Here is an 18,174-nt window from a genome sequence, read left to right as displayed (position 1 = left end):
GCCCCCAATGATCTCCTCTTGCACATTTAAACATTTCAATAACATGTTCATTCATGAGCCCATGTATATATATATATATATATATCTGTGTGTGTGTGTCTTCAATCACATCCTAGTATTTTAGAGGATTGAGTGATGCTAGAGGAAGTAATTAATAAAAACTTAGATCAATAATCATGTTTAATTTGGATTGAGAAAAGCCTTAACCAACTCAAATCATAACCAAAGTATATAATATTATATATTAAATCGAATCCCTCAAAGTCTAGTTTATGACTCTTCAAACGGATCTCAATTTCGACTTCTACATCAAAAGTTATGGTCAAAATAGTACAACATGCGCAGTGCAAAAAGAAAGAGAATATATAGTCGACTAATAGAAGGGAATAGTCGACTTTTGGAAGGAATAGTTGACTTTTGCTTAGTTGAATGAGAAAGTAGATTAGTCGACTGGGCCGAGAGTTGGCACTAAAATCTGAGAAAACAGGCCTCTGCTAAGTCGACTAAACCCTAAGATTAGTTGACTCAATGCACACTAAAAGCACAAAATGGACCCAAAACAACCACCACTAGCTTCCCAACCCACCGAAGTCATTCCATGAAGGAAAAATGGGGTAAACAAACCCTAACGAAACACCAACAAGATCTAACTTCATGCCTACGAAAAGACCCACTAAGATACAACAATGAAAACAATCAGACATTTTCATGGAAAAATTTCAATACTTATAATGGAAGCTCTTTGAAATGAAATAGAGAAGAAAGGAAGGAAATGCTTGCATAACCATTAAAAGAAAGTGTAAGAAAACTTGCCTCAAATGGTGCAACTCCAAAGAGATGACGGAAACCCCAAAATTTTCAATTCTCCTCTTGAAGTTCCAACCAAGAGAAATAAATGAAGAAAAAAGAAGAAGAAGAAAAAGAGATGAACGAGAGGGAGAGCAAGAAAGAATGGAAAGAGAGAAGAAGAAGAATGAGTGTATAGGAAGCAAGAGAGAATGGGGTGGGAGTGGACTGTTGTCCAACTCCAACCACCCCCCTTTTTTTCCTCTTCCCAATTTGCCCTTCTTTACACACACACACACCACTTGAATATCTATGCCCCATATGGACATTTCTCAACTCTACACATTTCTTTTCCTTTCTCTTAATTAACCCACATTATTACACACACGGGCCTAAGCCCAAATCAAGAGTCCACTCATATTGGGCCCAAGCCCATTTAGCTCATAACTTTGGATTCTTCCACACATTTTAAACTCCATTTATGTGGGCTTATAAATTTTAATTTCTTTTACATTTATCATCCCACAAAATTATTATTTTCATTAATTTCCTCTTATCAACACATAAATTATTTCCAACAATTAATTAAAGAAAAACTCAAATACCAAAAATAAATTACCAATAATGCCTAGACCCACTAACGGGTTGTTCCATGAAATTTGGCTAAAATAGACTGATAACCCCTCTTTTTTGGAAAATAACACAAGTTTCCCCTAAAGTTAGTTACATTGTAATATTGTGATTAGCACATCATTTACGATTGAAAACTTATCTTTGTGGCTCATCAAGATTTATTTTCGTGGCTCATATTTTGATCAAGATATAAAAATATGTAACTTTATCTTCTTCCTCTTTTTTTTTTTTTTTTTTGTATACATCCACAGAAGAGTGGTAGATCTATAAATAAGTACCCAATACCCTTAAATTATTGCAACAATATCACTATTGTAGCAGTAATATCATTTTAGTGATATTTTGTTCTTTCTGCTTGTGATTGTTTTTCAAGTTGGGTTTTTCATGTTAAATTTTGTGTTCATTTGTGTGGTTGATGGTTTATTCATGGTTTATTTTCAATCCAAAATTCTTACAAACTTGTAGCATTTCCATTGGATCAAACCATCAGCAACTTTTCTATTTCAATCGTCGAATCTACAACCATTCATCACATTCTAGGGTTTTCTAGTAGAACGTCGTCGTTGTCGCCACATCCATCATTATCGTTGCCATCATCAGCCATTGCCTGGCTTGCCGCCATCCCCACCATCAATCCTATTATTTTTTTGCTGTCATATCATCTTCGCCATCGACTAATTATTGTGAGTTGGCTCTTGCTTATTTTCTCTAGTCATTTCCTTTATCATCTCCTCTCCGTCAACGTTATTGCCTTCGCTGCCATCATTTCATCTTCAATTTCTACGATCATCTCTTCCAGTTATCGTCTATCGTCTCTGGCCATCGTTGTGAATGTTTATTCACCTTCTACAACCATCGCGACTGTCGGGCTTCTTCAACTGCTAGCAACTGATCACCGGCATATATATTGTTATAGGTATTATAAAGTTAATTATGCGACACATTGTTATAAAAAATGGCATTTTTTCAAAGTAATTATGGTAACTACCTTGAAATTTACTTTAATTGTAGACACTAGTCCTTTACTCTTTAAAATAATAATGGCTTACTTTTCCATTAAAAGATAAAATAAAGTAACTTTGTCTCCTCACTCTCATATATTAATTAAAAATAATATTTTATTTATTTATTTTGATTTGATGAGGAAATAAGTAAATTTATATTAAATGAGGATGATCGAAACAATATGTAAAATTTAAAATAATCGAGTTAGTCAAAGTTATAATCAAGTAATAAGCTCTTTCTAATCGAGTAAATGCATGGTTTAGTTCATTTTCTCGAGTAAAATTCTTTGTATAATCGAGTATTTCCTTTGTCAAAAAAGCCCTAGGCTAAATTCAAAGTAAATAAGTTTTTATAATCGAGTGCATCTTGTTTGTAATCAAGTAAGCATTAACTATTCAATAAGCAATCAATTACAAATTAAGTATATTCGAGTAATGATTCAATATACTCGACTAAATAAGAATTTGTATTCAAGTAAGTAAAACAAGTTTAAGGAGAATCAAAATTAATTGAGTAATTAATTTTTATAACCGAGTAATGATTCGTTTGTACTCGAGTGAATGTAATTTGTAATCGAGTACATATCTTTCAAAATCTTGATTGCTTTGTAATTGAGTACTTACATATTAATCAAGTAATGTATCATATGTACTCGAGTAGATTGTTTTTGTAATTGATTACTTGAAGTATTAATCAAGTAATGTATCATACGTACTCAAGTAGATTATTTTTTGTAATCAAGTAAATACATGTCTAAAATATGCGAAGTCTTTGGACCATAAAATTAATCGAGTACTAAAATTTGTAATCGAGTAAAGAATCTTGTATACTCGAGTAAATAGCACTTTGTAATTGACTATGTGCTGAATTTTTCTGTGTTAAAAATTTAATCGAGTAAATGGTAGTTTGTATAAGCTATACAAATAGTCTATTACAAAACTGATATTATCGAGTAAAAATCAAACTTAGTCGAGTAAACATAGATTTGTACTTGAGTAGCATATGTCTGAATTTGAAATTTATAACCCTTACAACTCATTAATGCGATTTGTTTCTACTTTTCAGAACATTAAATGATCTTTAGACAAATTGTTCACAAGTTATGATATTCTAATTGAATTTTGAAGTCTCGTAGAGATAAAATATTGCAGTTAAGACACAAAAAGAAAACATTCTCTTTCTTGAAATACAGCTCAACAGTAGCATAGAATAGCAGAACACTATAAAAGGAGTTAGATGCCTAATGAAGAAAAAAAGAGTATGAACTCAAAAGAAAAAAAGACCTCAAGAATTCTAAGAGCTTACAATCGAGAGTCTTGATGTTCTTATTTATCCAAAAGAGGAGAAATTGAGCTTATTTTAGTTAATCCTTTTATCTCCTTGTATACTCAAGAGAAGTGTTTATAATCTTGTTAACCTTATACATTCTCTTCAATTTCGTTTCACATTTCTATTTATGACATTGTAAAGGTTAAGCCTTACCCTAGTAAAAGACATTGGTTGTGACTTAACCTATTGAAAAGCGAGTGGTTGTAAAAATTTGTAGTTAAGCCTGTTTTAAAAGCTAACCAAGTAAGTTGGTTTGAACTAAATCCTTGACGAAGAGTCAAGGTAATGGAGTATGCATAGCTAAACCATTATATATGTTTGTGTACTGCATTTCTTTAAATTTTACTTGCTGCCTTAATTTTTTATGGGTGAAAAAATTTAATTCACTCTCCTCTTTAGCTAACAAAACCAGGGGAGACCTAGGAATTTTTACTTGGGGGGGCTTCAAATTTTTTTTTTCAACCGTGAACTTTATCAATAAAAAAACCAAAAAGATAAAAATGAGAATTTAATGAATGTTATATGCATATTTAACATAATTTATTAACATAAATAGAGAAAACAAAAAATAACAAAAATATAAAAAAATGTATAATACAAATACCTTATAAAACTATTTAAAATCGCAACCTTCGATTCTTCAAAAGATCAAACTTGTCAATGAGTACTTTTGTATCAATGCCAAGAGCAATCTCTCTCTCAATGTAGATAGTCATGACGTTTGCTAGAAAGTCATTCTCTATTTTATTGCGAAGTGATGATTTGATGAGTTTCATCCCTGAAAAAGCTCGTTTTGTTATTGCTGTAGAAACTGGAAGAGTTAATACTAAACGAATCAATCTATCAATCAAGAAATAATGATATGACCTATTCGTTTCAACCAACATCCGACATAATTGAGGAAGAGAATTAAGATTCAGAAACTGCGAATGCTGAATTATATCAAACTTGTAGTGATCCAACTATCTCCTCAAATCACTTATTTCTTCATTATTAAAATCCAAAGGATAAAATTCCTCAGCTAAACCACAAATAGCATCTATAGAGAATGATTTGAAACCATTTGTAAGACTTAAAGCCTCGCATAACTTAAGAAGTTCTATTGTTTTCTCTCTAAATCTATTATTCAACTCCATCAACTGAAAATCTATTACAACATTGAATATTTGAAAGTGATAGTAGTCCTCCACTGTAATATTATTTTTCTGTTGACAAGAACGTCTTGTACCATCCATATAATGATCAGTTAATTCTGGCACATCAACATCATTACTTCTACAAAATTGCACCACATACCAAATAAAACTTTCCCACCGATCATCACGCATTTCTTGAAGAAGAAGCTTTGTAGTTGAGACAAAATTCATTGCATTCAAAATGTCTTGATCTTTCATTTGCAATGCTTGACGCAAAATATCAGATTTTTCCAACACTTCATGCATTAACAACAAGATAAATACAAACTCAAATGTTTTCATAACTTTCAAAGCACCCTTAGCCTCCCCACGTATATTATTGTTCGACCCCTCATTAATAAGATTTGCAAGAAGCGTACAAGTAGAACCAAACATCTCAATCAATCTTTTAACAGAGGCAAAATGTGAACTCCAATGAGTAGCTCCAGCTCGTTGCAAAGTACAAACCTGATTAGCCCCAGTACCAGTTTGAACTTCTCCTGCTAATATAAATCTACAATTTCATCCTCTCGAATTAACTTTAATTGAGAATGACGCTTAGCAGAAACACCAACAAAGTTGACAATAGAACTTAATGATTGAAAGAATAGCCACACATCATGTACATCCTTAGCTACTACAACTAAAGCTAACTGTAGACGATGAGCAAAACAATGAATGTAATAAGCAGATGGACATTCTCTAAGAAATAATGCTTGCAGTCCATTCCATTCCCCCCGCATGTTGCTAGCACCATCATACCCCTGACCTTGTAAATTTGTAACCAACAGATTGTATTGGTTTAATACAATACATATCTCTTTTTTCAAAGTCAAAGCATTTGTATCTTTAACACCCACAACTTCAAAAAATCGTTCTCTAACAAATAAATCACCATCAACATATCTCAAAACAATAGCCATTTGTTCTTTATGTGATTCATCAACTGCTTCATCAACAAGAATACAAAATTTAGCATCTCCAATTTCTTCACAAATTTTATGTTGCAGACAATCAGCAATAATTTGTAATATCTCTTTCTGAATACGTGGTGATGTGTACTTGGCATTTTTAGCTGCATTTTCTGGAACAACATCATCAATTTCTTTGTTTGCTCTTCCGTGCAATTTGATTAATTCAATATAATTCCCACGGTTAATAGACTCAGTAGACTCATCATGTCCTCTAAATGCACAACCTTGCAATGCTAACCACTTCACACTCTCTATGGAGGTCTTTAAAAGCAAACAATTCTGTTTCTTTTCTTTTTCAGTCTGTTTGTGTATCCTTCTCTCAATATATTGACTTGGATTTCTCATGTTTTCCCATTTTTCCATAACAATGTAATGTAGTGAATTACTATCTCCTTCATGTTTTTTTAGCGGACAATCTTTACAATTATCTCTCTTCTAATTTTTGAACCCCTTGACAGTGAATGTTTCAGATTGTGATGTATTACTTTCAAATAAATAACAGGGAAAACAAAATACATTTTCTTTCTCCACAGAAAACTCAAGCCATGGATGTTGTGTGAACCAAGTGGATTGAAATCGACGATTTTGAACCCCAAATTTTACATGAGGATACTCATAAATAGGTTGACACGGTCCCATATTGATATATGCTCTTCGAACCTCATCTTGTTTATCTAATGGATATTGTGATATTGGGATTCGTTTTCTAGGATCACGTTCATAATATGAGGTTTTACTTTCAAGTGGCTCAATAGTACATTCATCTAAAGGCTTGGATCTTTTAGTTTTGGATGGTGATATAGAACTTGAAGAAGGAGCATTGCGGGGACCATTTGGGTTACTTGATGGTTGATTATCGGTTTTCTTAGTGAAGTATTGGAAGATATTTCAATTGTGCATTTTAATATACCTGTAAATAACAATTAACAAAATCACAACCAAGGTAATTCAAATATTCAATCACAATAAACAAATCCCAGCCAAGAGAATTAACAAATCTCAGTTAAGGCAATTCCTAACTAAATGCAGTAGCAGTAGTTAAATAGCAATTAACAAAAAGCTAAATGCATAGTTAAACCCTAAAATCCTAATTCATAAACCCATAATAAGTGTTAAACTAGTCAAAACAAAATAGAACATAATCAAATAAATTAACTTACCTTTAGTCTTATATATTATTTCAGTAATAAATTAATTATTGCTGAAATAAATTAATTCTTGTATATTATTAATTTTACCAAATATCCTTAGGCTCTTAACAGAAACAAATTTATTTATTTGGGCTAAAGTTGAAAGAAAGAAAACAGAAAGCTAAAGTTCAATGGAGATGTTATTTGCTTAGCCAAAATAAAAACAGAAAGAAAACAAATTTATTTATTTATTCAATGGAGATGTTATTTGCTTAGCCAAAATAAAAACAGAAAGCTAAAGTTGAAAGAAAGAAAACAGAAAGCTAAAGCGGAAGCATCAACGAAGATTGATTGAAAAAGTAGAAAAAATAGATTTTGAAATATATAAATAGAAGAAATAGATATAATAAATGGCTTACATGAGAAATCTTGATTTTAGAAGAAGTGGAAGCAAAAACTAAAGCTGATTGATTGTGGACTGCTGAGGGAAGATTGAAGAAGAAGATGAAGATCGGCGCTGTGCTCTCTCTGCAGAAGCCAATTTGTACCAATAGTTTAGGTTATAAAATTAGGGATTTTAGGTTTGGGTTAAGTAATAATAATGTATTTGGGCTTGGGCTGGTTGGTTGGTTGTCAAATTTGAAAAAAAATTAATAGTTGGGCTGGTTAGTTAGTTGTCAGATTTGAAAAAAAAAATTATTTTTTAATACTAAAAAGCCTACTTTTTAAAAAAAATTGGGGGGGCTCCAGCCCACCCTGCCCATGGGCTAGGTCCGCCCCTGAACAAAACTCTATAAAACTAAATATATGTGTAAAATACATTTTCAAAAATATATTTTAAAAACTAATATGAAAACTAAAACAATTGCTTTGACATTTCTTACTCTTGCAAGGGGTTGTTGAACCCCATCAATAAAAAGGGATTGTATCACCTTGAAGTGAGAAGAGGAGAGAGAGAGAGAGATCAATCATTGAGGGGTGGGGGAGGGAGTAGTTCTTGAAGTAGCTTATGGCAATAATATTGGTGATTCTCTTTCACGACAACAATAATCATAAATTTTTCCTCTCCACTCTTTGTACACTTCTTTTTTTCTTTCCCCCAAACCCCGAAATCTAGCTTCCTACCGAAAACCTATATCTAATGCATTGTTCTAGATTTATTTTTATTTGTGATGTGTTTAGATTTATGTGAAAAGTTTTTGAACTTTATGTTTATACAATACTGATAGCTCACGTGTCCCACACCACAATCAAATTTTGTTTCCTAAAAACGAATTTTGTATTTAAAATTTAATCTTATGATTTAAGGAAGTGTTATCTACCAACTGAACTACCACCACCTTAGTGGTATCTAAAGTAAAAATATCGTGACATTTGATCAACCCAAAACAATGGACAGTGTAAACGTCTTATTAAATAATTTTTTTATGATTATTAAATTTGTAAATTAGTAATAGGCAGCATTGTTAATAAATTTGAATTTGGTAAATCTTAGTTATTCTCCCCCTTATAAATTTTGAATAATATAATTTTATTATAAGAAGATAATATTTCTTACGTCATTATATGATGACGTAATCAACATTAACTAGGGATGTTTGTTACACCAACTTTTGCATGCGATTGTACCCTCATTAGAACAATAGAACCCACTGCCCCTTTCCACATAAAACAACAAGACCCAGTGCCGATCTGATCCAGTACTTCACAGATTATGTATATTAAATAAACTAACAAATGACTGACAAAAAAAAAGATAAATTACATTTGGTCCCTTGAAATTTGACCAATACCTCTATCGACTTTATTAATTGTGATGCACTTTATCTCTCAACCTAACCAAACGATTCTTTAATTTTTGAAAGTACAAGAAGCAAATAATTCTTACCCGGCTCTCATTCTTTCTCTCTTATTTCTTATCTTCTGTCACACACACTCTCTTTCTAAAACCCTATGATGGGTTTGTGACCCATCACAAGAGGTTGTACTTATACCCCTAGCATCATTGTTGACAGTAATCTTTGTATCTGTTGGTATTTTTTAAAACATTAAATAACTTTATATATTTATTTAGTTTATATATGTATATGTATATATTTCTAAATCTTTATATATATGTACACATTTAGTTTAGTGTATGTTTAGTTTTTAATGTAATTTTCACAAATCGTACTTGAGATTTGACTAAAATACATTGGTCACATCTCTTTTTTGAAAAATAGCACAAATCTCCCTTAAAGTTAGTTACCATGTAATATTTTTCTTGTATCGTTAGTTACATCATGCTAACATTTTTGAAATTCTAAAATACCCTCAATATTCTATTATAATTGTGACACATAATTCAAATTTAATTGTGATTGGGACTTCATCTACAATTGAAAACTTATTTTCGTGGCTCATCTTTTGATCAAGATATAGATGTATATATGTTAATCCTTTCTTGTATACATTCATACATGAGTGGTAAATCTATAAATAGGTACCCAATACCCTAAAATTGTTGCAACAATATCACTATTGTATTAGTAATATCATCTAAATGATATTTTATTCTTTCTACTCGTTTTTCCCAAGTTGGGTTTTCCACATTAAATTCTATGTTCATTTGTGTGGTTAATGATTTATTTGTGGATTGTTTTCGATCCAAAATTCTTACAAACTGGTATTCTTTCCATTGGATCAAACCATCAACAACTTTTCAATCTCAACCGTCGGATCTACAATTATTAACCATATTCTAGGGTTTTCTAGCAGACTGTCATCGTCACCACCACTGCAACCACCATTGTTGCTATTGTCGTTGACTATTGTCTAGCTTGCTGCCATCGACCGATTATCGTGAGTTGACCCTCACTTCTTTTCTTTGGTCATCTCTTTTGTCATCGCTTTTGTTACCATTGTTTTGTCTTTTATTTCTCCAGTCGTCTCTTCTAGTCATCATTGATCGTCTCTGGCCATCGTTGTGTCCCTTCGCCTTCTATAGCCATTGCGATTGTTAGCCTTCTTCAATCTCTAGCAACCGATTGTTGACCTCCCTATCCATCATTGCCGCCACAATCGACTCACCTTTCGACAAATCGTTAGCTCACTCTTTTATCTTTTCTAGTGCCATAAACCCCTTAGTTGTCCTTCAAGATTTGATCTTGGCACAAATCTACCCAGATTCATCAGATCACCCATATCTAATCCATCAAGACCAGATCTCCCCAAAACATACCAACACCTCATCGCATTTCATCTTGGATTATTTAGATAAAGATTTACAAGAAAATTCAAAACTAATTGTAGAAAAATCTTTTTCCCATGATTCTTATGCTGAAAGTTCCACAACACATTCTAATTGTAATAAAAATATAATACAATTCATGACTCACTTTCAATCACCCCATTTAAGTCCTAAAGAATAGCATCCCATCTTGGTTTAATACCAAATACCTTAAACCACAAATGATACTCCTCTAACGAGCTCTGATAGTCGAAATACCCTTGCAAGTATCTAAAAATGATGGATATGCAACCATGAGCTTTGCAAGCTTAGTAAGTTTGAGTACAAAAACCATTAAATGCAACCTCCAACCACATTATTCACATTTTCAAGGTCTCTATGATGGAGAATGTTCGAATTTCCAAAGATGGTAGCCCCTAAATCTCGAGCATTCTTGTCTCAAGATCCCACAATAATCTTTATTGATTGTGACCCCTAACCTCGGTCATTCCCATCTTAAGATATCCTGCACATAGCTCAAACATGCTCCCATGATATTTATTCAAAATAAAGTGACAATAATGCACCTAATAAACAAACCAACATGTCATGCCAATGAATGCTCACGCCCATCCCCCACCAATATCACTTATTGTAAAAATATCACTTATGAAAAAATAAAATGTTTAAAAAAAATTTTTGAAAAAAAAAATATAAAAAGAGAGAATTAGGTCCAAAAGTCAAATCCCACATCTCATGGTCCTTTGTAAGTATCCCCACGCCCATCCCCCACCAAATCCCACATCTTCCACCACCCAAAGACAGCTTAAGGTCGATTTAGCTTTGAGCTGAATTATACAAGATACTTACTAAATTTATAAAATTAGCTTTGACTTATAAAGTTCAATGATAAAAAGAATATATTAATTAATTATAAGTATTTAAAAAAATAAATAATGAATAATGTTATTATTGTCAAGATACAATAATAAATATATAATTGCGAGAGATTGTTCATTTTCGACCTCTAGTATTCGAGAGATTTGTAAAACAGAAGATGGTTAGGGGTGCGAGATGTCTTTCGTGTGAGCTCTAAATCAATCTCTACAAAAGAATATATAAGATCAAGAGAAGTATATAGTTCAAGTAATTTTATAGTCATACCTCAATAAGAGGAATCACTCATTTTTTATAGATGTTGAAGTTGACAAGTGAAAATGTATCTTCATCATATGTTTCAAATTTTCAAGTTACTTTGGAGGTGAGTTGAAGTATTCTTGGATTTTGAAAAAAACCCGCATAAGGGTCCTTAGGAGAGTTTCTCAAAGGTATCCAAGAATGGCCTCCAAAAGAGTCTCTCGAGGATTATTCTATCAAGAAGGTCTCCCGCGCTTTCCTTTTCTAGTTTCTTTCTTGTAGGTCTATCTTGGACTTAGTCTCACTTTTTGGTACACAACAAATGTATTATTTAAAAAGACGTTTTAATGTAATATTATATTTAATTATATAATAATATAGAAGATACATTATATTTTTCACTAGATTAAGATATATTTCGGTACCAGAGCATTTCTACGTTTCGTTTCAAAATATATATAAATTATATATATAATATTATATATACATATATATATAAGTATTTAATAATTAATATTATATATAATATAGATATTAATATATATTATACACATATATAATATTTAATTTTCCCCCACCCCTAAATTTAAAATCTTTCTTTATATCTGAATTAGAAGTTTCAATCTCAATGACTACTCTTGTAACATCCCGAAAATTTAGTTAATTAGCAATTTTTAATTTTGACGTTTAAAATGATTATTGAATATTTGAGGATTTAAAGAAAATATTTAATTCATGGGTTTTAGGGTGATTTATTGAATTATGTGAACTTTATATTAAATTTGGTATGTTGTTGGAAGTAAAAATAATGTATTTATAATTATTTGACGTTATTATTTGAAAACTTCAGAGAAATTTAATTATTTATGGTATTTGAGGTTTTTATTAAATATTTGGAGATTTAGGGAGGATAGTATTTATGATGTTTTGAGAAAATGAGGAATTAAGGCAATAAATTAAATTAATTGGAAGCCATTGTGGAAGTAATGAAGTGAATTAAATTAGTGGATGTTGGGACAATTGGGGCGTAAATGAAATAATGAAACTTGGAGGGGAGAAAATTAGCTTAAGAATTAAATTGGTGATATAATAATCAAATGTGACAGTAAGTGAAGTGGTCATGCGCGAGGGCTTCCTGGCTGAGGGTGCACGTTCGAATCTTTGGAAGGGGGGGAAGGAGATTAAGTTAAGATTTTGCTCCCAGCAAGGCACCAAACGATGCTATTTCAAGGCACTGCATGGTGCCCATGTGCACGGCATGGCCGCGCAGCCCTTCTAGCTGCGCCAGGTGGCAGCCACTGGGCTGCCCCTTTTCCTTTTCCGCCACACCCCCCCTTAGTTCTCTAATTTTAATATAAAATTCTTGGAATTTGAGGGAATAAATTTAATGATGATGCTCTTTAATAAGGAGCATTGCAGGGAATAAATGGAAGGACTTTGCAGAGAATTTAATGATGAATGGTGCAGAGAATAGTTCAGTAGAGTTGCATTGAATTGAAGTAGAGTTGCATTGAATTGAATTGAGGGCATCAAATTGGAAGTATAAATAGAGAGCAGGGGTGTGCAATTGTAGGAGGAAGGGAAGTAGTGCTCGTGAACTTGAGGAGGAGTTTTGCAATAAGGTATGATTAATATTAGTTTATCATTAATTAAGTTTTGAAGTTAATCAATTAGCGAATTAATTTGACAAATAGGGTTGGGAATTAGTGAATGTAGTGTATTAGCGAAATTAATGACTTAACTTAGTAAAATAATCTAGTGGAAATTCATTGGAAGATTTTAGTAGAATTACTACCATAGATTTATTTAATTAATTTGGAAATTTTGAGAGTATTGATGTTATGCTATTGAGTTATTGGCAGCTTGAGGTAGAAAATCTACTTAAACTAGTTATTTAGTAGAAGTACGATATGCTTTATTATAGATTTTATGTGGTTAAGTCTAGTTATTTTAAAGTCATGATCTCATTATTTTTCAGCAAGAGTTTGATAAGGACGAGAATCAGTCATTTAAAGGTAAGTTCTTCTTCCTCTTTGTTTTAATTAAGAGACAAGATCTCAGTTTTCTTATTAATATGCAAGTTTAGCTTCTCCCTTTTCTCAAGTTCACGCTTGCAAGTTCAACCCTCTTTGCTCAAATTATGTTTAAATTTCAAGGGTTGTTCTCTATTTCTTACTATTACACGATCCTACCTTTTAATTTTCTAAATTGCAAGTTCAGCTTCTATTTTACAAGTTCAACCCTTTTTGCTCAAGTTATGTTTAAATTTTAAGTGTTGTTCTCTATTTCTTGCTATTGCACGATCCTACCTTTTAATTTTCTAAATTGCAAGTTCCTATTACTATTTTACAAGTTCTTCTCTTGTTTTACAAGTTAAATTCATCTTTCCTCAAGTTTATGTTTTAAATTGCAAGTTCCATATTTATCTCTTGTTATTGCAAGATTCTACTTCTTAATTTTCAAAAATTACAAGTTATTTCCTATTTTACAAGTTATTTCCTCTTTACTAGTAAATTATCCCATGATTTACATTTATACTTATTGAGTCTCAAATAGGGTTTTGTATTACTCTATCATTTCTTGGGAATGATACTTTATTGTGGACATACAAGAGTTTGATGTTGTCTTGCACGAATGGTGCCCTATTACTTCGTTAATTGCATGCTTGTTATTTATGAGAAGTTATTGCGAATATGCATGTTATGATAATGCATGAAGCATATGTATGAAAACAGTTTTTAAAAATATGTAAAGGCCTCAAGATCTACACAACGGACGAGTCCGTAGGATATATTCGTAGAGAAAGTGTTGAGCTCAAAGTTGGACTTCAGTCCCATGATTATAGTTCTAAAAAGTATTGCATATGACCATGGATGCATGTATCATCATTTTATCATGTGAAAGTATCTTAAATAGCATTCATGTTTCTTTTGCTTCTTGATATTCATGACTCTTATGTTCTTTTCTTCCAGTTATACTTGTTAGGTCTTGTGGCTTATGTTTACTTGCATCATTCCAAGTAAAAGTAAGACTAAAGTAGAGGGTGAGCCAAGTGAATCAGGATCCATGAGGTAGCGGTGTGTACAGAGCCGTCTCAACTAAAGGTCATTGGGGATATTTTGGGATGCGTAAAAATTAAGTCATGGTGGATTTATGAGTCCTAATGTGATATGTAATATTGAGTTACTTTTTTTGTGAGCATGTGAGCACCATTATGTTGTATATGAGTAAGAATGTATGAGTATAGTTTTTGTTGTCAATAAGGGTATGCAATGTTCTAATAGGTTTTGAGTCTTAGGTCATCTTGTTGTGGGTCCCTAACTAGGGGCCTCTACAACTCTTATGGATTCCCATCATTTTGGTTGAAATTAAATTTTTTGGCCAGTTTCGAGCAAGATTGTGAAAAAGATTGACACGTTTTGACCATTCTGAAAATGATAAAATAGTACCAATAATTCTGCATAAAAATATAATTATTATAATATATTTTTAAAGTACAATTTTAATAAAGAATTAATTTTCCACATATATATAATTGTAATGAAGTGGCTTGCGTTGAAGAATTGGTAGTTGAATATCTCAATCAAAGCACTGAATTCTATGGACAGAAACAGCACTTAAATGCTAACGTAAGCTTATAAGTTGACACGTGCCCTCTCTGTGTTACATCAAGAGCATAAACATAAATTTCAGTAAATCATGGGTATTTTCCTAATTAATTTGTTTTAATGTGCGTAATTTATAAATTATTTTACATATTTAAATTTTAATTTAATTATATTTGTATGTCCATATCTTTTGATAATTATGTTCCCGTCTAATTAGAAATTTGTGAAGTTATTCAACAACGTTAATATTTAAGAATTATTGTTTCGATCAACCACAATAGCTTTTTAATGAAAAATTAGAAAGATACAAAAACTAAGGGCCTGTTCTCTTTGTTGTTTTCGAGCTGTTTTCTGTTTTCGATTTTTCAAAACACCCAAAACGCGTTTACTTACCCATTCTCAAAAATGCATTTTTCAAAACACAAAAAAAATTTACACACAAAACTCAAAACAGCAAAATCGCGTTTTGGCCGTTTTCAGTGAAAACCAGCGAAAAATTCTAAAACACGGAAAACGCCTCTCGGTCCTCTTCTCTTCCAGCTCTCTTCTCTCTTCTCCTTCTCTTCAAGCTCGGCCTCTTCTCTTCCAGCTCTCATCTCCCTTCGCTTTCTCTTCAAGCTCGGTCGCCACTGCCATCACTGCCATCCACGCCCGCCACCGCCACGCCCAAATCCATCGTCCATGCCCGCCATCGCCACCGCCACGCCCAGATCCGCCGTCCACGCTATCGCCATCGCCATCGCCCTCTGCCATTTCTTCATTCCGCCACCACCTCTGCCTTTTCTTCCTTCCGCAACCGCCTCTGCCATTTCTTCCTTCCGCAACCGCCTCATCCAGATCCATCATCCACGCCCGCCACCGCCACGCCCAGATCCGCCGTCCACGCCCGCCACAGCCACCGCCCTTTGCCATTTCTTCCTTCCCTCATCGCCTCTACCATTTCTTCCTTCATTCACCGCCTCACACGACCTCTGCCATTCTTCCTTCCTTAACTTTTATGATTTATAATTTTTTTTAATATTTATGTTGTGATAATCTAAATCTGTAGATAATTTCAATTTGTTGATAAAAGAAATTTATTATGAAATGAATAGTTGAGTCAAATCAAAAATAATTTTAGGAAGTATTTTGTAATTTTAATACATTATATATGATTAAATTATTAGTTATATCTAATATTATATTTTAAATTTTTTAAATTAAATTTATAACTTATTAATAAATATTTATAATTTACTTTGAATCAATTTTTTTAAATAAAATATCATAAAATAACATTTTACAAAATTTTAAAGTAAACGCGTTTTTCAGTTTTCTATTTTGAGAAATAATTTTCAGAATGACAAAAAGAACGCGTTTTTAAAATTTTCAAAACAGACACTCAAAACACAAAACTGAAAATGAATTCAAAACTCAAAACTAAAAATTAAAACACAAAGAGAACACCACCTAATGGATTCAACCTAGTCTGATTTTGAATATTTTTTTATTTTAAAAATAAAATTACAAAAATATGCATATATATGTATTTATATATTATCCAAACAAAAATTTTCAAAAAATGTAAACAAAAATCAACCAATTTACGCATTAATGTATTATATTATTATTTATTATTAATAAATAATATTATTTATTTTCAATTGATTTTCAATTTTCAAGCAATCAATTGACGTTAAAATATTGATCGATCGTTTCATACAGACCTTTCAATTCGAACAAAAATTTAATCCCAACACCAAGAAGAAGATTATCATATGGCCAAAACGAAAAAAAAAAAAAAAAAGAGGAAAGAGATTGAGGAAAGAAAAGATGATTAATTAATTAATGTTACATTATACATAATTATATATATAATAGGACTTAATTAATATTTTACAGAGCCTAAATAGAGAAGTTTAATTTACTAAGCCATGATCAACTGTTGCTCACAAGCTTCAATCCTGAATTCTTCCTTCATCCTCCTTATAAACTCATCAAACTTCTTGTTCCACTCTTCTGTGCTCATCGCTTCATTTTCTCCTTCCAATTCATCTGGGAAGCCATTGTTTTCTGTAGTCCCTTCTTCTTCTCCTTCTATCAGAAGCCCATTGGAAGCTTCTTCTTCTTCTTCTTCTTTAACCAGAAGCCCATTTGGAGCTTCTTCTTCTTCTTCTTCTTCTTCTTCTTCGTCTTCTTCTTCTTCTAATTTAACCAGAAGCCCATTTGGAGCTTCTTCTTCTTCTATTAAAGCATTCTCTGAAGGCTCCATAGCTTCCAGTGAGACTTGCTTGTCTAGAAACGAGTCCTCCATCTCCAGCAATGGAGCTTCTCTATCTTCGATCATCTTGAAGGGGTGGCTGTTGCAGCCAGAGGTCTTAGCAAGCAAGACCAGGATCCCATTACAGATGAGGAAGATGCAGTTTTTGTCCACAGCTTGGCTCAGCATTGGGGCCTTGAAGGAATAATACCATTCTGAACAAGAGAAGATGAAGGAGAACACAGACACTGAGAGTAGCAACTGTGTGATCTTCCTCAGAAATAGAGACCTCATCAGCTGAGTCAGACTCAGTGAGTTCTGGAACCGAGCTTGATCCTCCATGGTAAGCATAATTTTTGAAAAAATTAAGAAACAAACAGTTGCTTATGGGGGAAGAAGAAGGCTAGAAGGCTAGAATTTGGTGGGCGAAGAAGCTAAAGGGTGGTGCCCTATATATACAGAGGGGACTGAGGTGGGGAAGTGGATGGTTTGACAAGAATGCCCTTGGTTAATGTGGAGTGTGGTGGCAGGAAACCTGCTTTTTGAGGTTACTTGGGGGACAAAATTGTCCTTTGGGAGTTTGTGTGATGGGCAGATGTTGCCACGTTATTTTCACGGAGTTTTTGATATTTTGTACAATAAATTATTTATCATATATTGTCTCGTTAATATTAATATATCGTTCATTCAATTTCATACTAAATAATTCACACATAAATTACTTTAAACATCATACAAAAAGTCAAAACTCCCCACCACAAAGGGCCCAAATAATATAACATTTATGTGGTTAAAGCGTTAGGTGAGATAGTTGGCTCTAATAATTTAAAATGTTGTCTGGATGTGTCTTTTTATTTTTTAAGTTTCTCGATCTTTATAGGTAAAGTTTTATATAGTTTGTAGCTTTTTAAGGGTTTTTGTTCTTAGAATATTTCTGTTCTCTGTTTTGT

General features: G+C 32.4%; 2 protein-coding genes across 2 annotated transcripts; both read right to left on the bottom strand.

Moving 5' to 3' along the window:
* Nucleotides 1-5,431: 5,431 nt before the first annotated feature.
* LOC127792338 (uncharacterized) lies at nucleotides 5,432-6,247 on the bottom strand. The gene has a single exon (XM_052322803.1). It carries the CDS (start codon nucleotides 6,245-6,247, stop codon nucleotides 5,432-5,434), a length of 816 nt encoding a protein of 271 aa, XP_052178763.1.
* Nucleotides 6,248-16,782: 10,535 nt separating this feature from the next.
* On the bottom strand, nucleotides 16,783-17,640 carry LOC127792387 (uncharacterized). Its single transcript, XM_052322863.1, has one exon. It carries the CDS (start codon nucleotides 17,573-17,575, stop codon nucleotides 16,892-16,894), a length of 684 nt encoding a protein of 227 aa, XP_052178823.1. The 5' UTR covers nucleotides 17,576-17,640; the 3' UTR covers nucleotides 16,783-16,891.
* Nucleotides 17,641-18,174: the final 534 nt, after the last annotated feature.

Source organism: Diospyros lotus, chromosome 15, assembly GCF_014633365.1.
Source record: "Diospyros lotus cultivar Yz01 chromosome 15, ASM1463336v1, whole genome shotgun sequence".
NCBI classification, from domain to species: Eukaryota; Viridiplantae; Streptophyta; class Magnoliopsida; order Ericales; family Ebenaceae; genus Diospyros; species Diospyros lotus.
This window is presented reverse-complemented; position numbering and strand designations above follow the sequence as displayed.